General features: G+C 41.1%; 1 protein-coding gene across 1 annotated transcript in view; it reads left to right on the forward strand.

Annotated features, from left to right (window-relative positions):
* GLG1 (golgi glycoprotein 1) overlaps positions 1 to 22,766 on the forward strand; it is a 104,660-nt gene that overhangs the window by 80,010 nt on the left and 1,884 nt on the right. The window contains exons 10-25 of the mRNA XM_054579191.1: positions 598 to 699; positions 2,113 to 2,266; positions 4,472 to 4,609; positions 6,954 to 7,040; positions 8,541 to 8,603; positions 9,325 to 9,438; positions 10,447 to 10,535; positions 11,503 to 11,620; positions 12,801 to 12,893; positions 14,451 to 14,588; positions 16,070 to 16,193; positions 17,595 to 17,737; positions 17,930 to 18,031; positions 18,962 to 19,069; positions 20,398 to 20,518; positions 21,121 to 21,227. Coding sequence (XP_054435166.1) covers positions 598 to 699; positions 2,113 to 2,266; positions 4,472 to 4,609; positions 6,954 to 7,040; positions 8,541 to 8,603; positions 9,325 to 9,438; positions 10,447 to 10,535; positions 11,503 to 11,620; positions 12,801 to 12,893; positions 14,451 to 14,588; positions 16,070 to 16,193; positions 17,595 to 17,737; positions 17,930 to 18,031; positions 18,962 to 19,069; positions 20,398 to 20,518; positions 21,121 to 21,227 — 1,801 coding nt within the window. The remainder of the gene's footprint in view (positions 1 to 597; positions 700 to 2,112; positions 2,267 to 4,471; positions 4,610 to 6,953; positions 7,041 to 8,540; positions 8,604 to 9,324; positions 9,439 to 10,446; positions 10,536 to 11,502; positions 11,621 to 12,800; positions 12,894 to 14,450; positions 14,589 to 16,069; positions 16,194 to 17,594; positions 17,738 to 17,929; positions 18,032 to 18,961; positions 19,070 to 20,397; positions 20,519 to 21,120; positions 21,228 to 22,766) is intronic.

The raw sequence follows: 22,766 nt of genomic DNA on the forward strand, positions 1-22,766 counted from the left end.
TTAAAATAGACTTAAGAGACTATCCATTAAATGCAATGTGTGGATGTTTTCTGGGTCCTGATTTGAACAAACATGTAAAAAGGCATGAAATAATTGGAAAATTTTGAAAACTGATAGGATATTACATGATATTGTGGATTTTTAAAAATTAGTTTCTTTTAGTAGACGATATATTCTCAAATGATAAACATGCTGAAGTATTTATGACAAAATGATATGATATCTGGGATTTGCTTAAAAATATCAGCAAGGGGGACAGAGTTCAAACAACCTGGGCCATAGTATATAAAGCTATGGGAAGGATAGGTGGATGTAATATGATTCTCCATTTCTTTGTGTGTTGGAAAATGTTCATAATAAACAGTTAAAAAATAAAGCAGCTACACCCAGATCTTGTGCAAGCTGAGTCCTAAGTGCTAAGTGGCTCTGAAGTTGGCAGAAGGCTTACTCACTGCTGGGGTGAGTAGGTGCCTGTCTGCCCTAGGAAAACAGGTAAATGGCTTTTTCTGCAGACCAGGGAGATACTGATGTGAGAGTTCTGTGCATATTGTCAGAACCCTTCTACTCCTTACAGTTTTACACCTGTTTTATGCCCAGGATCCTCTCGTGCCTGATGGAACATTTATACACAGAGAAAATGGTAGAAGACTGTGAACACCGTCTGTTAGAGCTACAGTATTTCATCTCCCGAGATTGGAAGTGAGTATTCTGAAGCCAGAGTAAGTGTAAGTCTCATACCACAAACATCAATCTAGGAAGAACTTGGCACCTTTGGGGCAGCAGAAGCAACTTCAGATATGTCTCTAAGAAGATAATAGTGCATTTTTATTTTTATTGATTTGTACCGAGTATGGGAATTTGCTTTTATTCCTTTAACTATTTACAGTTATTGAATTTATTCTATCTTAAGAGGCTCTCATCAGTAAGTGACAGCTTATTTTCATCCTGTTAGCCAAAAAATAAGGGAGGATATAAGATAGGAGAAGGATCTATTACCGTCAGAACCACTATAATTTATTGGCTGCAATTCTGTCTTCTTCCCACCCGCTTCCCACCCCCGAAGCAGCAGTAGGATCAGGCTGCTGCTCCTGCTTGCCGAGTGCAGTTGTTTAAGCCATAGTACTTTAGTCATTAACGTTATCTGGTGATTAATGTGTGTTTTACCTACTACATACTTCACTTGAAAGATTACTTGAAGTTTCAATGTGTTTCTGTTTCTGTTTCCTCAAATTTGTTCTGGAAAAGACTGCAGAAAGCTCGGGGCAGGGGGAGATTTTCCCATCCCGTGCCTACTCAGCCATGTCCACCAAAATAACAGAGTTTACTACCTTAACAAAATCATGTCTTTTCCTCTGCTGTAATTTCCTTCAGCCACAATCAAAAAATGCTTCAGAGTCTTAAAAGCTAGTTGTTAAATATTATTAGCCTTTCTCCCCCAACTAAGTAGCCTTCCCCAAAAGTTGACTTTATGATATGGACAGAATTAAGCATCCATTGGTTTAATTCTCAGAAACAGCAGGCTTATTGCTTAATCCACTGTCTCCAGAGTCAACGTTAAATGTCAAGTTTTTGAAACTGATAAACATATTTAGGTAAACTAAATTTATAATGGCCTTACCTTGCATGAGAAACAGAAGAGGAACAGTTTCGCTAGAAAGGAAGTTGAATGAGAGATTCTGTTTATCTTGCCATTTCCTGATCTTACTGAATCTAGTATATCACATAGGATTGAACTTCATTTATACCTAGAAAAAAGCGTTGAGTAAAAGGTTATGCATTGCCTGCTGATAGCATAATCCTTATTTTCTCATTTCAGCCAGGGCATGTTAGTGCTGAGTCTGTTACTGAAATCTTGTGTGCCTTATGTAGCCAAGATAACATCTTTGAGGTAGAATATAAATCTTCTGTACTAAGGTTAACAAACTTCTGCAGATTGACCACTGTGTGTCTGTGAAGAACAAATTCAGGAATATACTTGTGCTTCCCTGCTGTCTCCACTGCCCTGGAGGTGATTATTAATGAGTACACAGCACATGGTAAAAACCCTTAGCGTGTGTTAGATGGAAAGGTATAGTAAGAATGGTTATCATCTTTTAACTCTTAACATTATAGGCTGGACCCTGTCTTATACCGAAAATGCCAGGGAGATGCATCTCGTCTTTGCCACACCCACGGCTGGAATGAAACCAGTGAACTTATACCTCCTGGAGCTGTGTTCTCTTGCTTGTATAGACACGCCTACCGCACTGAGGAACAAGGCAGAAGGGTATGCATCACTATTGACTTCATTTCTTCTTATCATCGTTTGTTTTTTAATTAGTTTGCTATATATTGTTCTGATTTCTGTCATCCTAGGGAAACTTTGTTAGGGTATCTGGTGGGGAATGGTTCCTGCACTACTAGAAACTTCATCATTCAGTGAGTGTACATACACTTGTTCTACCAGCTTCTTTCCATCTTATTTTATGTGTTCTGTTTCTGTTTCCTCAAATTTGCTCTGGAAAAGACTACAGAAAACTGGGTGGGAGTCCCCCCGTGCTTACTCCGCCATCTCCAAAATAACCAAAATAACGGAGTTTACTACCTTAACAAATCATGTCCTTTCCTCTTCCATAATTCCTTCAGCCACAATCAAGAGATGCTTAAGAAAGAGTCAGGACATTTCCAACTTTTTCTTTAAATTATGAAAATCTAAATCACAAATAGACAATTAAGTTCTGCTGCCCTAATTTTATTTAGCTTTAAAGATCCATTAGAAGCCCTTAGCCAAGATACAAATGGCTTTTAGGCTTCTGCTCTTGGCATCAGAACACGCAATGCCTATATGAATAGGCCTCTCTCACAGCACATTAGTTGGAGCAGAAACCTCCATACCCCAGTCTCTTAGTACATATCTGCCCTGACTGCCACCTCTTTGGGGATATTTGTGTGTGCTTGACTCTCAGGCAACATTTACTGCCTTCTGGTGCCACACTGACATGCTGCTTGCTCTCCCGGATGGTGTTTTTAAGCCTTCTGAGGCACTCTCCTGCATTTCAGTCCTGCATTTGTTATAGAAAACAGAGATGGTATTATTTCACATGCATGTTAACAAATACCCCTTCTGAGCTTAATGCAAAAGTCTAAGTTTAGTATTCAGAATAAAGTGACCAAGATAGAAAGAAATGTTATGCTTCAGTCACTGCAGTTGTAACCTAGTTTTTATACTGCTTTGTAAGAAAATACGAGAATTTGATTTTACTTTATCCTTTCATTATGAGTCTATCTTTAATCACAGGAACTGGCATCTTGGTAGTCACTGTAGTGGGAGGCACCTTGTCTTATAAGTGAAGGAAGGGTTGGAATTTGGTATGCTGTCTTATTTTTTTTCCTTAAGATTTTATTTATTTTTAGAGAGAGGGGAAGGGAGAAAGAGAGCAAGAGAAACATTGATGTGCAAGAGATACGTTGGTCGGTTGCCTCTTGCACACCCCCAACTGGGAAACTGGCCCACGACCCAGGCATGAGTCCTGACTGGGAATCGAACTAGCAGTCTTTTGGTTTGCAGGCCAGCACCCAAACTACTGAGCCATAGTGGCCAGGGCACTTTTTTTTTTTTTTAAGATTTATTTACTTATTTTTAGAGAGAAGGGAAGGGAAGGAGAAAGAGAAGGAAAGGAACATCAGTGTGTGGTTAACTTTCACACACCCTCTACCAGGGACCCAGCCCGCAACCCAGGCACGTACCCTGAATGGGAATTGAACCAGCAACCCCTTGGTTAGCAACCTGGCACTCAATCTACTGAGCCACACCAGCCAGAGCTTTTTTTTTTTTTTTTTTAAATATACTTCTTTTAAAAATTGAGGAGAAATTCATATAACATAAAATTAACCATTTGAAAGAGAAAAAATTAGCGGTATTCAGTACGTGGGCAGTGTTGTGCAACCAGCACATCCGTGTACTTCCAGAACATTTCCATGTCTCCGAAAAGAAACCCCATGTCCACTAAGCCGTTATTTTCCATCTTTCTCCCTCTATCCCAGGTACATGAGCCCTTTTAGGAATAAAGACTGTACCTGTAAATGACAGCTTTCTCACAAGCCTTCCAAAAATACTAGTTTTCATCTGTTTCACCCTCTGCTAATTCTGACTCATCTAGAAGAGTCTGGTCCTGACCTGTGCTAACTGTTGCTTCTTCTGTTGCCTGCTTGTTCTGAGCTGAGGTAAATTTGAACTCAGTTCTCCTGACCAGTGTGTGTTCTCTCCTGATTGCGACCCAGCATTCTGCTACATAATATATTAGAATAGGCTGAAGGTATAATCTCATTCCAAGAGAGGTGGGTTTTTAGAAGCCTCCTAGAACATTTAATTCTTATTCTGGACGAGATTCAAGATATAAAGTTATTTGTTGGTTTTATGACATTATCAAGTGTCCTTTGGACTTGATTTTGGTTTTGGTACCTTTAGAGTGCTTTGCTTGTTCTTACACAGCTCTCGCGGGAGTGCCGAGCTGAAGTCCAAAGGATTCTGCACCAGCGTGCCATGGACGTTAAGCTGGATCCTGCACTCCAGGATAAGTGCCTGATTGATCTGGGAAAATGGTGCAGTGAAAAAACAGAGACTGGACAGGTAGGTGACAGAGCCACCTATTTATTGTATAGTCATAATAATAATATTCATGATTAACACTTTACATAGAGTACAAACCCCCATAAAATCCATTTCTGTTTACCTCACAGACATGATTTGTTATATTATTTGATGTTCTCTCTATAAGAAATCCTCAGGAAAATTTTTCTGTTTCTTCTCTTTAACCAGGAGTAATCATACTTTTCCTAAGCAGTTAGTCTGTTTTTATATTATTGCCACTGTGTTTTGTAACTGATTGTTTTCCCTCTTTGTGTTGTCTCTTAAAAAGCCTAGAGCAAAAGGAAAGTATGGCCTGCCTCTAGCAAATATATAAGATTTTGTGGTAGGCATGTACTCACTCACTACTTGCTCCATTTCACTTTACTTAACATAATTTCCTTTTCTTTCCTCTTTTTTATTCATTTTTATTCATTTTATCTTGCCTTTTTTCTCTTTTGTCAATTTCATAAGCCACATTTTGAGAAGAGGCAGGGTATACATATATACATATGTATGTCAATACTGGTATGCATGCCCTACAACAGTCCTACAGGATTTGTAGGAATGGAATTTTTCCATCTAGTAATTGATAAAAGTGAGGCTCAGAGGAGTGAAGTGTATTGACTTCCTACCTAAAACTCAGGTCTAATCCTAGCCAAGCATTTGTTCCATTATATTACAACCGCCTCCTATACAGGAAAGTATAAAGAAGGAGCAGCCCCTGAAAATTACATGCATGTTATAATGGTTCCTTAGGATTTTATGTCTAGTTTAAAAAAAGGGTACATTACTGTATTCTGTCAAATGAAGTGGGAAGGTAGCTTGTCTTCTACCCTGATGCAGGGAAACCAGAAGGTGAGGAATAGCTACTTGTTTAATGCCCCATTGATACCAGAACAAGGTGTGAACCCAGGTTCCCAGGTTCCATTTGTACCACTCCAGGACAATAGTTAATCTCTGGGATTAACTATTAAAGAGTTGCATATATAGTAGTTGCACATTTTTTTAAATCCTCACCTGAGAATATGTTTATTGATTTTAGAGAGAGAGGAAGGGAGGGAGGAGTAAAGAGAGGGAGAGAGAAACAGTGATGTAAGAGAGAAACATCAATCCATTGTCTCCCACATGTGCCCCAACTGGGGATGAAACCCACAACCCTGTGGTGTACAGGTGAGCATTCCAGCCAACCGAAGCACTTGGCCAGGGCAGTAACTGGACATTTTAGCTGCTTATACAGATCTGTTGAGCTTGGGAATGTCATTCTTATCAGTCTGCTTCCTGGGCCTACTACAGCTCTGTCAAATTTATTGCTAGAAAATGCCTATTGTTTTTACTTTCTGTTGCCTCTGTCTAATGATGAAATGAGGGATGTGGTCATACAGAATCCCAGGAAACAGTTTCCTTTCATACCCCCTGTATGAAGTAACATCAAGAAAGCTGTACTGTGTTGCAGGCCATTCCTCTGAGGCTAAACAGGATTCCATGAATGGATTTTCCCCTTAGTTATTTATTTTACTCCCAAAAAGTATTATGCATTTCCCTTTAGGGTTGAGTATAATTCATATAGCTCTTTTCCTCCCTTCCTATTTTAATTTCAAAACAGAGATTATTGCAAAGAAGTAAGTTAAACTTGGTCCTTTCACAGAGCCCTTTGCTAAGAAATAGCTGTTTGATGTACTTTGGAAAAATGAGGTGATGTTGTACTTAAAAACTTCTAAATTTCTAAGAGAAAGAGTAGTAGACTGATGCTACAAGGTAGCTGCAGCTGTTTCCACAGCCCATGCAAGATAGTCTTTAGACACCCAAACCCTAGTGTGCTTGCTGCTTTTGCAGTTTCCCTCAGAGAGTCCTTTTGTGTGGGCTGGGGTTAGAATCCAGATTTGACTTCCAGGAACGTACAGCTCTATGCTGTGTTTAAGATCCTGGGTCCCAGCATACTTTGCCCATAAAGAGTCTTAAAATATTCCATGTCTTTCACTGTGAATTTGTTGTCCAATGATTATTTTCAAAACATTAAAAAATGGAATGCCTGGGTGTTGATGGAATGGAATAATAAAGGCCTGATAAGATTTTTAGATTCTGAACACTTCAACATTGATTCTCAATTTGGCCTTCTGGAGGGTTTACAAGGCTGTTGTACCCCCTTAACCACTCTGTTAGGTCAAGTAATTATCTTTTGAACCATCCCAGTTTGGGAAATAAATAACACTTTAGTGTTCTGTTCAGTGAAGTAGTTTTAAAAAGAAAAGAGGACCACTGCAAAGGAAGTAGACACTGATATCTCAGCTTCCCTTGATCATTTTTGTATTTGACCAGCCCCAAGGGATTGCCTTTGTGTTTGCAGGAGCTTGAGTGCCTCCAGGACCATCTTGATGACTTGGCTGTAGAGTGCAGAGACATAGTCGGCAACCTCACTGAGTTGGAATCTGAGGTAAGCAGTCTGCAGCTCAGAGCCAGAGAGTGCCTCGCCAGCAGCCTTTCCTTTTTTCTTGCTCCTACTGTTTCTAGACTCTTGAGAGTACAGATTCTCTGGAAAACAAAAGAAAACTTGCCAGATTCTGTTAGCTTTATAAAGGAGAATATTGTGATACTTTCTGAACCCTTTTCCTCATTTCTACAGAAAACTGCTCTATACATTTAGCCCTCTGGTTTATTGCATAAATAAGATTTATCACAGTGATTAGACCAATCTTCTCCCACTACCCCCCCTTTAAAGATTTTATTTATTTATTTTTAGAGAGTGTTGGGGGAGAGGGAAAAAGAGAGGGAGAGAAGCATCAATCAGTTGTTTTCACATGCCCCCAACTGGGGACCTGGCCCACAACCCAGGCACTTGCCCTGACTGGGAATCAAACCAGCCACCTTTAGGTTCGCAGGCCAGCACTCAGTCCACTGAGCCACACCAGCCAGGACCTATTTTTTTCATTTAAGAAAAGATAGCAACTATACTCTAAATCTCTTAATCACATTCAAGAAGAGTCTAAGCATTCCTGTTATCTTTAGCCCTTTCAGTTAGGTCATTTGGTAATGTTTGTGTGTTTAATAAAATGAAAGCCTGGGACTTACTGTTAAACGTGGAAGATTGAGGGTTTATCCCTGTTCCATTCTAAAACCCGCTGAAATATTAAAAAAATGAGATTTAAAAAAACCTCATAAGCATAGGCATATTATTTAAAATATTGACTTATGGGGGAGCAGCTAAAAATGTTTCAATTGCCTTGTAGGGCAGAAATCAGGGGAACAGGGAATTGCTTCTTTTTTCTATCATAAAAGCCTTTTAGAACTATTTGAATTGTCAGACTTGGCAATACATAAAATTACATTTCTCAGCCAGTCTTTTTTTTTCCCCTCTCTCTTTTTTCAAAAGTTTATTGCCTTCTTTCATCTTCTGTCATCTCCTCACCCATTCACATTGTCCTTATGGGCTTATGAGGACATTCTGCCGTGTGTAGCTCTTTAAAGGAAAATGCTGTTTCAGCAGCTAGCGCTGTACAGGGCTTACTCTCTGCCTAAAGGCAGTTACTGTGTGTTCCCGGAGGCAATGATTTATCATCGGACTTGAGGACAGTGACCTGGTTTAGGAGCCCATAAACTAAAGACAGATGTCAGTTACCTCTGTTTCCATTTTGAACTGTTTAGCTTTTTAGAAAAGCTTGAAAGGCTTTACATACTCTAGTATTATTATTAAATGTCTTTTTCTCCTCTTGTTAATTATGCATCTGCATTTAAGAAAACTTGCCTTTCAAAATATAATGGAAGTGCAGTTCTAGCTATGCTGGTGGGGCTATCTAACTTAAAGACTAGAATAGTCTCCAAGTGTACATATTAAATTATTTGCCCATCAGATGCTACTGATTCAGAGAAAGAAACTGCTCCTTTTCCCATCCCTGATTCTTACTAAGGCAAAATTAATATATTTAATCTTTTACAGGATATTCAAATAGAAGCCTTGCTGATGAGAGCCTGTGAGCCCATAATTCAGAACTTTTGCCACGTAAGTGATGCCTGGAGAAACAAAGGTTAGAAACAGAACCACATACGAGGACTCTGGCTCCCAAGTGTGTTGGATCATCTCTGTCTTCAGTATACACTACTTTTGAGTGGCCAACTTTGAGAAGTTGAAGATGTAAACAAAGTCAAGAGGGGATGCCACCATCCCGGGAAACTTATTTGATTGTCCTTTGTAGGAGCCCAGATATGTGCTAAGAAGCAGTTGTTGGGTGCCCTTTATAAGGAAAGAGGGAACAGGGAAGCCCCATTAACATGACTGAGTTGTTTCTAATACATCAGCTCAGGATTTGTCAGTGGTGACAGTGCCTTCCCCTTCCAACTCTTCTTGCACCTGGATAGCGAGTGAATTCTCTTACCTTTTTGCTTTATTCACTTACTGAATTACCTAAATTATGGGAGCAAAACCCCCCAGGAACCATGAAGATCTGACAGCAAAGCCAGCTGCCGGTGTCACACAAGGAGGGGAGTAAGGCACTGCATACCACACGTTCTTGTTGGGGCTTCATGCAGGGCAGCGTGCGGTGTAAATCTTATTCCCCAGGTGTTTATCCCTTGTAATTTCTTGGGCTTATTTATTAACTGATTACCTACCTTCTTTGCACAGGCTCTAGAATCAGTCTTGTTTACATTTTTCATGGACTGGGATACAAGATTCATTAATTAATTATTACAAATGAAGTGTAAATGTGCACTTCCTTTTCCAGGATGTGGCAGATAACCAGATAGACTCTGGGGACCTGATGGAGTGTCTGATACAGAACAAACACCAGAAGGACATGAATGAGAAGTGCGCCATTGGAGTCACCCATTTCCAACTGGTCAGTGACACCCAGCAGAGCCTTCTACTCTTGGCTGCTTGGTTGGTTATTGAATCCCTTCCTCTTTTACAACATCAGAGCACGTCCTATGAAGAATTGCTTTTTTGCAGATACATGTCCTATTTTGATTTGTTCTCAATAAATGTGGTTTTAATATGCTGTAGCCAGACACTTTGTTAGGCTCCTGGAAATTCAGTGATAAATACAGAATTTGTACCCTTAGGCAGCAGGTAGTCCCCTGGGGGCTGAGACAAGTAAACAGGCATCTCCTACTCCAGGCACATCACATGCTTTCATAAGGTAGTTTAACCTTTCCTTTAACAGTATCGGTGAGATCCGCTGTTTTGCATCACTGTTCATTGCAGCAGCCCAAATAGGTATCAGTACACTGTATTCTGAGCCTTTTTAAAAAAATCATACTACCCAGGTCAGGCATTTGAATAAGAATGTTAAATCACACTCTTCTCTGTGACCACGTGTCTGAAGGAAGTGTTTCTGGTAAGGCAAGCATTTCCTTCCCAGGAGGACAAAATCCAGATGTCTGTGCAAAATTTCCCTCTTCTGAGACAGAGAGCTTTTAACGGACGGGTTAAGGGTCTCTTGAGTGCGGGCCTCAGGAGACAGGGGGGAACAAACAAACCCTGCTCTTGTCGACTGCGTTCTAGTAAAAGAAAGAGTCAAAACACTTTTACAAGTAAATACACAGTCTCAAGTGAGCCTATGAAGAAAAATAAAACAGTGTTAAGGACTAGAGAGTGAAGGAGACAAGGGACTTAAAAAAGGAGGTGCTTGAATAGAAACACCAAGGCAGTGACAGAGGGAGGAGTGGGGAGGTCAGCAGGTCGTGAAGCCTGCGGGAGCGCAGAGCCTGGAAAGCTCCCTCCGCAGCCGTATGGACACGGTGCCACCTGGACCACTGCTCCAGGGAAAGTTCACTGCTCCAGGGAAAGTTCACTGCTTAGAACTTGCCACAGAGCCCCTGATTTTCTTTTTCATCATTGTTTTTAGGTGCAAATGAAGGATTTTCGATTCTCTTACAAGTTCAAAATGGCCTGCAAAGAGGATGTGTTGAAACTTTGCCCCAACATAAAGAAGAAGTATGTCGCTCTTAATTGATTTGTTCTCCGCCTCTAAAATCCCTCCTCTAAAATCCCTCTTAGCTACTGAGTGAAGATCCAAAATGTCAGGCTGCCTCCTGCTTCCTGCCAGCCCAGGAAGCCTCCTGCACGCTCCTTTGGAAGTGTGGCCAAACACTGCATTGTCTGGACATCATCTTTATAGCTGTTGAGAACCACAGCTGCTGGTGGTAGTTCTGATATAGAGAGCCCATAGGCTAAAGGAACACCCAGGCTGTGTAACCAATGGAGCAGATACAGATTGCGCACTTAGAGAGGAACAAGTTGTAGTGTGACTGCCAGAGGCTAGCTGACTTCCTCCTGCCATGATTCTATTCTGTCATCTCGTCAGGGAAGGAGCAGAGGCTTTTACAGAGTTAGAGATCTAGTGAAGAAACAAAAGCTTTATTCACTTAAGAATTACATCTTAACTCTGAGCAGAGCAATGAGCTTATACGCAACTCCTTCCATGTCATTCTTTGCAAAGGCACATTTCTAGAATGTATTTCCTCTCATATAAACCAAGTTCCCATTTTTCTCAGGTTCCTGTACTTTCCAGGAATGAGTTCACAGTACATCAAAGTCACAGTCCAGAGTTAAGAGGAGCATTCCTCTCTGGTCACATGGTTTTAACAAAACGAGTGTTAAACTGTCCTTGCACACACGTTCCCTTTCTGGCCTCCTTGCCAGTCAGGAACATGCTCAGCATTTAGGCTGTGGCCTCACTTTTATGACATATACAGTCAAATTGCTGCTTTTAGAGCTCTAAAAACACAATGAGACTTACTAGGAAATGCATTCAAAAACATGGTAAAGGGGAAAAGGGTCATGAGTTCTGGGATGTCTGGTTGCCCCTGGTCCGGTCTGGCCCAGCTGTCCACGATCTGCCTCTGTGTGGCTCCAGCCAGTCTCAGACCTTCTGTGTTTTTTGTTGTTTTTTTTTTGGTAGGGTGGACGTGGTGATCTGCCTGAGCACCACCGTGCGCAATGACACTCTACAGGAAGCCAAAGAACACAGGGTGTCCCTGAAGTGTCGCAAGCAGCTGCGGGTGGAGGAGCTGGAGATGGTAATGCTTCATACCACAGCCTCCGGTCCCAGAAACCACAGGGGCAGGGGATAGAAAGTTGGGTGAGGGGCCACGGCTAATTGAAAGATTTTAGCCACGATTGTGATGGTTAAGACTTGGAGCCATGTGCTAAAATGAATATGACAGCTCCTTGTTTTACTCTTTTTTTTTTTAAACGATCAAATATATTTACCTCACAAAACTGGAAGTCCAGAATAAGACAAGCTGTAAGTGTGCGATAATAATAATTGCATCAGTAATGTCCTCAAGGATCAAGATCTCTCCCTTTCCCTCTGCTCTCCTCGAACCAGCCGCGTCATGAGGCCGGTTTCCCCTATGATAGCTGCCGCCAGCACCTGGGCCACCTGCTCCAAAATTCATCTCCTACAGGAAGATAAAAACAAGAGAAATCTCCCCCAGCATGCACAAAAGATCCTCCCATTCGAATTTGATTCTGTCAGTTTGAGTCTGTGCCCACTCCCTGACCAACTGCAGCCTCCAGGGGAGTCCCATGCACTGACGAGCTGACCGGCCACGGAGGCAAAGTGGAAGTTGGCCACAGTGTGCGCTCTAAGAGGAAAATTCTTGCTGTGCTTTTGAGGTTAAGCCCGGACTATGTTAAGGAAACAGCTAAAAATATTTAATTTGTTTGTATTGTGAGTCATACTTATTTCACCTCGGTCTAAGCAAAAACTAGTAATGAACACCAGACGTTATTACCACAAAAGTCATCATCAGATTTTCACATATAGTGGCAGTGGTTCAGTGATAACCATGTTTGTTCAAGTGGAGCTGGCCTAAATGCCCTGCTTAATTGAGGCTTTGGGTCCCTAGTTTTGAACCTACTTCTTTCAGTAAAATAATAATAATAAAAGTAGAACCCTACATTTATATAATGGTTTTAACTTTCTAAAGTGGTTTCCACATCCTATCATTGCATCTCACAGCAGTTCTGTGAGGGATTAGGGTAGGTGGTAGCATTTTATTGCACAAGGAAAGCCCAAAGCCAGGTAGCTAGTTAGTGGCAAAAATGGAAACTGAATCCCCATTCTCCTGCCACTTTGCTGTGTAGAAGCTATGGTTACTAGACAGGATCCGATCAGCAAATAAGTATGTAGAGCATTTGGCATCCTCAGCTCAGAATGACCTCCCATTACCATGCTGGTTCTCTCTCGTGCAGACAGAGGACATCCGCCTGGAACCAGATCTGTATGAAGCCTGCAAGAGTGACATCAAGAACTACTGTTCCACTGTGCAATATGGCAATGCTCAGGTAACTTATTTTCTAACTGCCGAAGTAACATGAAGGTGACATTTGAATAATTAATTCTTCTCTGGAGGGGTAGGCCTCATTGCATCCTTTCCAGCTTAATCATCCCCTCACAAGCTACACCAGACTTTCCCCAAAGTTCCTTTTTGTCTCCTGTCTGTTCTCTTTCCTCTTTCACGTTCCCTTGCCCACCTGCTGACCTCTTAATGACCCCTCAAATGCCTCCTCCTCGCTATAGCGTCCCCAACACTCTTCACCTCCATAGTGAACTGTTCCCTTACTGTGTCCCCATTGCAGTGAATAACTAAAGGTCACACAAGTATCACATAGGAAACTTTTTTAAAAAATACATGAAACAGAGCCCTACCCAGAATTGTAAGGAATGAAGTGCACGCAAATGAATTTTTTTTTTGTTTTGTTTTGTTTTGTTAATGTTCTCCCAGTGACTCAGCTACCTCTTCTAGTTCAGGGCATTGCCATGGAGCTTTCCTTTGAGATAATGGCTGCATTGTCTTCTTGTATCTGCATTGCTAATGCAGCCTTCGGTCAGTCTGATTCTCATTTCTATGTAGTTAATCTATCTCTATGCTTTTCTCTTTATCTTTAATAATCTGCGGTTTCACTGTGATGTAATTAGGGTTTGTTTGAGTGGGGATTTTTTTTGATTTCTTTATTCTTGTTGGCTCTTTCAGTCTCAGAATTCATGTCATTCTGCAGTTTTTATTCCCAAGATCTGTAATTGATTCTTTTCATAACTTGTTCTTGATTCTTATTTACCATTTTGCTGTATTGTACTGAGGATGTAATATGTTTTAATCGCTGTTGCCTTTTTGCTTAGTTATTTGATGATTCTTGGGTGTGCCTTGAGGATTTAATGAAAGTCCCATGGCTTTATGCTACAGCCCTAGCTACTGCAGCTTTCCACCTGCTTCCCTTCTTTATTGTTTACAGATGATAGAGGGAAGGGGAGATTTCAGGATATAATTAATTCTCTATTGTAAAATCCATCCTATGATATTTATGCTTTTATGTTAATCCCCTCGTCTTTCTTACTGAAATTGTTTATGTAAGTTTGCCCTGTGAGGGGTAAGGATTGGGTCTCATTAATCCCTGGCATCTAATACTCTGTTCTCATGTGGTAAGGGATGAGTTGAACTGAACTTCCTGGCTTATGTCTACTGTCTAGTCAGGGTTATTGCTCCAGGGAAAGTCAAAGAGTCTCTTGTGTACTCCAGAAGGAATCTTGTCAAGAACAGCCCGAGAAGGCAAAAGAAACAAGCAGTCCTGAATGGGTCTCCTTCCCTTTACAGTCTAGTACAGCCTGCTATTCACCTATTATTGTCATACAGTTTGGTTTACTATTAGCCCTGAAGTTGTGAATCCATAAATATATTTCTCCTTGGAAAGGAAATGCTGATTCCCATTACTGAGGAATTAGAAATGGAAGGTACTTATGTAGAAAAATGGGGGATGCACTAAGACCACAATGCTGCAGTCAGAATAAATGGGTTGTCAATCCCAGATACACTCCTTAACTTGACGGTAATTCTTACGCCATAGATTATTGAATGTCTGAAAGAAAACAAGAAGCAGCTAAGTACCCGTTGCCACCAAAAGGTTTTTAAGCTGCAGGAGACAGAGATGATGGACCCAGAACTAGACTATACACTCATGAGAGTCTGCAAGCAGATGATAAAGGTAAGAGGTCCAAACCAAGCACTAAGCACAGGGTGAGTAAAAAAAGCATAAACTTCTTTAAACATTAGAGCAAATTCATATAAGCTTCTTGTTCATGTAGCTAAGCAGTCTTCTACTTGTTCATGTAGCTAAAATGTGGTTCTCAAAGTCTGGTCCCTAGACCAACAGCATCAGCAACATCTGGGCATCTGCAAACTGCTGGGTCCCACCCCAGATCTTCTGAGTCAGACACTCTGGGAGTAGAGCAGCCTGGTTAAAGAAGCTGTGCAGGCGATTCTGATGCATGGTCAAGTTTGAGAACCCCTGAGCTAAGATAACTGACATCATTTTGACCTGACCCACAAGTAAATAGAGGTCCAATAAATATATTATTGGTTATCCGTGGTAGTATGCTAAGAAAGCCACCATCAAATGTCCTGATCATTCATCCACCACAATCAAAAGGCTTTTCCATTGTATGAGGGTTTTTTGCTTCATTTACTTCTCCAGTGAACGTTCTCTACAGCAGGGCTGACTTAAGAACCTAGACATCAGTTCCTAGATCTATCCATACGTTCAGAGAGAGTAAACTTAAGGTTCTAACCCATTATTTAAGCTTCCCTTTAAAATAAAATGTTACTTTTCACCCTATCAAATAAATTCCAAAGAGAACTGTGAAAGTTAGAGTCTCTTTAGCTGAGCCTGATAGAGCTGAGTCCTCTGTAAAAGTGGAAGTATCAGGCTCTGATTTGTGGAAATTTCATAAGATTTCCAATTTTTTAAAAATCTTTACCTGAGGATTTTTTTTTGTATTGATTTGAGAGAGAGAGAGAGAGAGATTTATCTATCTCAGCACACACCCTCACCGGGTATCAAACCCGCCAGCCCTTTTGGTGTACAGGGTGATGCTCCATCTACCTGAGCCACCCAGCCAGGGCAGAACTTCTAAGGTTTTGGTGACTTTTATAAAAATCAGTCAGCATTCAATATCCCTATATTCAGATGTCAGTGGACTGTAATTAGGGAGTAGAGATGGAATTTTTTACTGGTCCATAATGGAGCTTTGACTTCAGCCCTGTAGTTAAGAGGTAAACCAGGCAAGTCCCTCCCCACATCACCATTCCCATTGGTTAGTGGATAATTCCTACATTTCCCATTGGAATTAGATATTTGGCCATCTGGTACAATGTTATATTCATGCATAATAATATATAAGCTTATGAGATTCCATGTAATGTAACAGCCATGAAGGTAGAGAATCAACCCTATGCAAAGTAGGAAACACTGAGGTGGGAGAAAGATGTGAGAACTACAGTGGAAAGCAGGCGAAGAACAGGGAACTTGAGGCTGAGTGCTCATTTCAGGCTTAGCCATTTCTCTGTACCAAGTGATACCTGCAGGCTGCTTCTGTCATAAGCTTCTCAATAGATGTGTGAGTGATAGGGGTGGTGTCAATTGCCATGTTTGGATAGCCGTTTTTATAAAACTTTGATTCTTTGCAGAGATTCTGTCCAGAAGCAGATTCCAAAACCATGTTGCAGTGCTTGAAGCAAAATAAAAACAGTGAATTGATGGATCCCAAATGCAAACAGATGATAACGAAGCGCCAGATCACCCAGAACACAGGTAATATCTTGGTTTGGCTTTCCTGGTCCCACACTTAAATGGAATTGAGTGGACATATCCATGCCTAATTAAACTGTAGGTATTTTGCTGCTTGTACATTTTAAGGGAGAGTAGGATGTAAGCAAAATGACATACTTCTTCCTTGAATGATATCCAGAAACAGAATGAAAGCCATGGGAAAGAGGAAGCTGAAAAAAACAGAAAACTGCCTTTGATGGGCATACAAAAGAAATCAGGGCTAGGTTTCTTGAAAAGTCTAGAGGTTTAATAAAGCTTCATGCATGTGGCAGGCAAATGCGAGATCTGTCCAGAAAGTATCTGGCTATGTTATACGAAAAATAGAGGCATTTATTGGAGAAGATACAAGAAACATTGTACATAGGACAGTGATGCCTCAGTCTCCTTCAAAGTAGGCACCTTGGAACCTCACACAGTTCTCCCAGCATCTCTTCCGTGGTTGAGAACACTCTGCAAAACCCTTTGTGGGAATCGTCATCAGTTGCCCTGTTGTATTTTCCTGGATCTGGTCTGAAATCTATTTCCTTTTAAAGGTGATTTTAGTTCCAGAAAAAGCCAGATGTCACAGGGCACCAAATCTGGGCTATAGGGGGTCTGAGTTACCTGGGTGATTTGATGTTTCACAAAAAACTCTACACAAGAAATGATGCATGAGCGGGCACGTTGTCGTGATGAAGCTGCCAGTTGCCAGTTGCCCATCGCTGCGGCCTTCTGAGTCACCCCAGTAGTTTCCATGGAGGAGTGCTCAAGCTTAATGCAATATTTGATGCAGATTTGTTGCTTTACTCACATAGTCATTTTGAATGCGACAGTCACACAGTACACATGCTCACTCAACGGCATCTACCGCCCACACTCACTAGTACGGTGACCTCATCATTGTTTATGCATTATGCACATTCCAGTCCACTCTCCTTGGCTGCCAGGTTCCATGTCACACAAACCTTTCTCGTTACGTTAACAATGGCTGGATTTTTTCTGGACAGACCTCTTATATGGGTAATCGTTTTAGAACAGAGAAATTTCATCTCTGAGTTGTAAGACCTTGTAACTTAGTGGACAACGTGAGTTGGATATTCCATTCTCAGTGTTTTCAAAAATAACTGGTATGGGGCAAGTTGTTGATGTCTGTTTGATTTTTGTGAGGACTGGTTAGAATGTCAGTCTAAGACCTTGCAGAGCTGCTACAGAGTAGGATTCCTGATTTATATTTCTAACAAAAAACAATGTAGTAAGAGCTCAGTAGATATTTTATTGAATAAACAAATCAGTGATTTACTTGTGGTCATTGATGTCATGTGCCCCTTTTTAGAAAGCGGGTCTCTAAAAATTTGTGAATCCGGTTGGAATATTTTATCATGTTCTCCCCACTTTGTGCTCTAGATTACCGCCTAAACCCTGTGTTAAGGAAAGCCTGTAAAGCTGACATTCCTAAATTCTGTCATGGTATCCTGACAAAAGCCAAGGAGGATTCGGAGCTAGAAGGTCAAGTCATCTCTTGCCTCAAGCTGAGATATGCTGACCAGGTAAATTGGCCGGGGTGCTCCACAGAAGTGTATTTATGGAACCACCTCTGTTCCTGGCAGTGGTTCTCTTTGGAAGGCCTTAGTTCGGTCCTATTTTCCCAAGATCTTTTTTATACCTTCCCCAAGTCAGGGGCCAAATAAAAAGCTGAAATTGTCTAATAGGCTGACATATTCTACCTTTGTGACATGTAGCGCCTCTCTTCAGACTGCGAAGACCAGATCCGAATTATTATCCAGGAGTCTGCTCTTGATTACCGACTCGATCCTCAGCTCCAGCTACACTGCTCAGATGAGGTAGGATTTTGGTATGAAACTGGTTGTGAACAGAGCTAATCAGAGAAGTTTTTATTGGCAAAAAGTTCTTTACTCTTTCCCTGAGTCCTGACTCCAGTGTTAGTTGAAGGCCTATCTTCTAGGCTTTCCATTGCCTGAGTTCCCAGTTCTCTGTAACACTGAATTAGAACTGGCACTAGTCCTGTTGACTCTGTATTACTCTATTAAACAAGAGATTCTGTTACTATATCTATCAACATACAGTTTGTTCTTCTGTCTCATTATCATGGTCAACCCAGAATCCCCCAAGACTTGTCAGAGAGATAGAAGTGCTCCTGTAGTAGCACTAAGAAGTTTCTGTCCTTGGAAGTTATTTAACTGCCTAGCCAGAAAAGGCCATGTGAAAAACCTTGTTCAACATGTGTGAATTTTAGGGGATAATATCTAAAAATACTTCAAAAAAGCTTACCAAAAGCTGACCAAAGAAGATTTAAGATTTTACTCTGTGCTGCAGGTTGTATTTCAGGACCAGTTTGTGCCCATGCGCACGCGCGTGTGTGCGTGTTTCCAAGTTGTGAGTCTGGGGTGACCTGAACCTCTGTAAATGTCAGGCATTTGCTTTTAGTATTTTACTTGGCTATATAACCTTCCTTCTGGGAATCTGGGAGTAGTCCTTGATCCCAGTCCTTGGCCATTCCTGGGACAATCTGTCTCAAGTCTCAGGGTGGACAGCATAAATGTATGTGCACTGGCTGGTGTCTGACTCGGTGCCATTTCTTGTGAAGGAAAACAGAGCTTGTCATCTCATTCTGGGGGGAGGAGGGGAGTGAAATCCACCAGGAATCTGAGAAAAGCCGAGGCAGGTGCGTGGGAAGATCAGAGTCTACTCATTTCAGAGACCAAGGTTTCTGGTGAGAATAGGGCGGCCTTGTTTTCGTGTGTCCTGAGCAGATCTCCAATCTATGTGCCGAGGAAGCAGCAGCCCAAGAGCAGACAGGCCAAGTGGAAGAGTGTCTCAAAGTTAACCTGCTCAAAATCAAAACAGAATTGTGCAAAAAGGTAACTACCATCAATTACCATTTTCTCCCACTTGCTTTGCGCTCCTCTTTCTTTTTTTCCTTTTAATGCTACAGTCTGTACTTTTTAGCAATAAAATCTAAACTTTGCTTCCTAGAATGCTATGCTGTTCCCTCTTACCAAACTTTAATTTGATTCTTGACCATTAATGGCCTATAACTTATCTTTCATATGCCCTAATTGTGAATATGTCTCATTTCCGTGACTAGACCATAGTTTAAAGCGCACTCTTAGTGAAGTACCAAAGCAAAATGTCAATTGCAGTATATCAGTAAGTGTATTGTATTCATAAAAATCAATGAAACTCATTTATTTCAGGAACATCACATAAAAACAAATTTATCAAAACGTGACTGCTAAGCATACATTATTTTGCAAATTTGAAAATGAAAATAATATATTTGATCTTTTTTAAAAAGCATTGTCTTTTTTTGAAAAGTGTTTCAATGATGTCCTTGTTGAGTCAATATGAATATTGTGTGCAAATATTTTCATGTGCTAGAAATGTTTCCAATTTGTCCTGGGCTGAGTTCACTAAAAGTTACATGTAGATTATTTTCTTCTGTCATATGTAGTCCCATGTAACTTTTAGGAGGACTTTTTGAATGATAATAGAGTTTTGTTGGGGCAGGGTTGTTCTGTTGCTTTCTACTGACAGCAAACTAATTTTTATTTAAGAAATAATTTCCAGCCTGCCTTTACCTTCTGTGATTTCATTAAGTATAATTGGAGAGTCTGCAGAGTTGATTTCAGCTGTATTATGCTTATATGTCTCTTGTTCAGAACTTCTTTAAACTCAGATAAGAATTACCCTTGCAGTAGCATTATGTTCTGTCAATTTCTTTATTTTCCTTTTGAGGATAATGGAGGTAAAGTGAAACATTTTGCAGACATTTACCTTTGGGAATTTTTGTACGGCATAATACTCTGAATTTCAGATTTCACATTTTCTGACTTCTTAAAGTAACTAATTAACTGTATTACATCAATATGAATACTAACATTTAGCATTTAATTATAAGGCATACCAAAATGTCAAAAACCCAAACCTAACTTTACAATCTCCTTTGCTTAGCAAACAGCTTTGCATTCACTAAGTTCCCAACTGTATTTACTGAATTAAATTGGATGCTAAAAACCTGCATCCTTTGCATCATCACCACATTGCCACCTATCTCAGAGTAGGCTTTGCTGTTAACCCTCAACCTTCGTTCCTTGACTTTTTTGTTTGTACCTAAAATATTTGCAAACAACAGATCCGACACATTGTCTCTATAAAAGCTTTCTCTGCAATGCTCTTCCCTTCCTAGGAGGTGTTAAACATGCTGAAGGAAAGCAAGGCAGACATCTTTGTGGACCCAGTTCTTCATACAGCTTGTGCCCTGGACATTAAACACCATTGTGCAGCCATCACCCCCGGTCGAGGGCGTCGTAAGTCACTGTGTTCGCTCCGAACCTGCCTGAACTATCTTGGGAGGAGCAAAGACTTCCCCCTGAGACCTCTGTTGCAACTACTCTGTTCTGTAGCTGCAGCGCAACCACAGACAACATCCTCCGGGAGCCTGGTTGATACTGGAACTGGGCCGTTATGGCAAAGTGAAATAATCCTGCAATTTGAACTGACCTAGCTGTGGAAATTGAGTTATCAGGGAAGCATAAGTTAAGCCATCATCATGAACCTCTTTCCCATCTTGTCCAATCTAGAAAAGCTTCATCAGCTTCCCCAGTGGGCACAGTAGGCTCACTGCATAGGTTCCATGTGAGGTAGAACTTGGGCAGGTATAAAGTTGTTTCTGTGCCATGAATGCCCAGTAAAAAACGAGAGAGCTTAGGAGAGACTCTGGACATTCCACCTTGGAAATAAATATCATTATGTGCCATGTTAGGTCTTGAATCAGGTATCCTAGAATGGATTTAACCTTGTTCATCAACAGATCTGAAGTCTTTGGTGGTTAGGTACCCTTCTCCCAACCTTACCAAAATTTCTCTGTTCTGTATGGTTTCAGACTTTTCTTATCCCTTTCATTCCACAGAAATGTCCTGCCTCATGGAGGCCCTGGAGGATAAGCGGGTGAGATTACAACCTGAGTGCAAAAAACGCCTCAATGATCGGATTGAAATGTGGAGTTATGCAGCAAAGGTAAGGACCAAGAGGCTCTCCTGAAGTGGCTGCCTATTCTGCCAGTTTCCCCATCTCTTCAAGATGCCTCACCGGTTCTCTCGTCCCTGTCGTGAGGCTGGGAGCAAGTGTAGCTGAAAGCCTGTCAGTGTTTCTTTAAGCCTTCTTGGCTGTCCGTGAGCCCGGAACCACCACCTTGCTTTGCATTGGGCTGGGTCTGCAAGGCTTTGCCAGGGACATTGCTTTCTGCCCTCATTTGCTCATAGTCCACTAAAAAGTGAGTCACCCAAAGGAAGGATGTGACTTAAGCCAACTCTGCAAAGAGAAACTAGACATCATGCCCGTGGGAAAAGAAATAAATCCAGCCACTCCTGTTATATAGCTTGTTTTTCTAATTTTACACAGTCTGTGGAGAAGAATATGTATGTGGGACTAGCCCTGAGCTAGCCTGGAGCATGGAGAGTAATAGGATAAAGAGAGACATCAGGACGCTAGTGAAAGTGTATGGTACCCAGGCAGACTTGAGCTGGGCCAGATTTTCCTACAACAATTCAGCCTTTTAGAAAATGATAACAGTTTTCTCATGTACACCTTGCTTTGTAGTTTACAAATCACTTTAATGTATCTGTTACCTCATTTAAACCTTGAAACCGTACGAGGTAAGTGGAATGATTATTTTCATACTTTATGGGGGAGGAAACTGTGACTTCAGAAATTGTGACTTACCCAAGGTAAAAAAGTCAGATTTCTAGGCCTAAGCTCTTTATATCTCCCCGCTCTGGGATAGACACATTCCTTGGATAAGAGAATGAACACAAGGACTCCTTCTCTACAAGTTCCTCCTGTCATCTATACACTTAATGTCAAGGGTAACCAGCAAGTTGGAAAGATCACAGAAAGTCTTCATACGTAGACACAAGGGACCATAGCTGTCCACATTGCAAGCGCACCCTTCACCCCTTGTCCCGAGGGAACAAAGTCAGCTTTGAAGTCCATAGTTGAAACAGTAGAGACACAAAATTAGTCTCTTCTTTCCTGGTCGGTTTCCACTTTTGATCGGCTAAGTATTGCTTCAGGGTAATGCCATTGCTTGTTTTGTGTTGACAAATGTTGGTGCTCAAATCGCATTAATCTGAAGCCACCTGCTCTATTTTGTATATATGGGATCAGGATAGAAGCAGCCCAGACACCTCTGGGCCAGCTCTTTTCAGTCACCCAAGCTAAGATGAGGCTAAAAAGAACAGTTCGTGTATACCAGGAGAACCCTTCGTTTCTGATTCTGCCATGACAGGCTACTGTAGAGGTGCTTTTGAGACAGCAGTGAGGAAAACTGAGGACGGAGACTGGTTACGTTGTAAAGTCTGCGCTGGGGGGAGCGGTGAAGCATATTCAGTCCCTGTGCATCATGTTTGCACATTATTTCTGATGCAGGGGAATGCTTATGATACTAACAATGAGTGAAAACAAGGCAAGATACAGAATTAGCATACAACACAATTTCAGTTATATTTTACAAACATGATGAAGAAAATAAATCAGTACATAAGAATCTGTGACCTT

Source organism: Pteronotus mesoamericanus, unplaced genomic scaffold (genome assembly GCF_021234165.1).
Source record: "Pteronotus mesoamericanus isolate MK-2021 breed Mesoamerican mustached bat unplaced genomic scaffold, CSHL_Meso_final contig_52, whole genome shotgun sequence".
Classification (NCBI taxonomy): domain Eukaryota; kingdom Metazoa; phylum Chordata; class Mammalia; order Chiroptera; family Mormoopidae; genus Pteronotus; species Pteronotus mesoamericanus.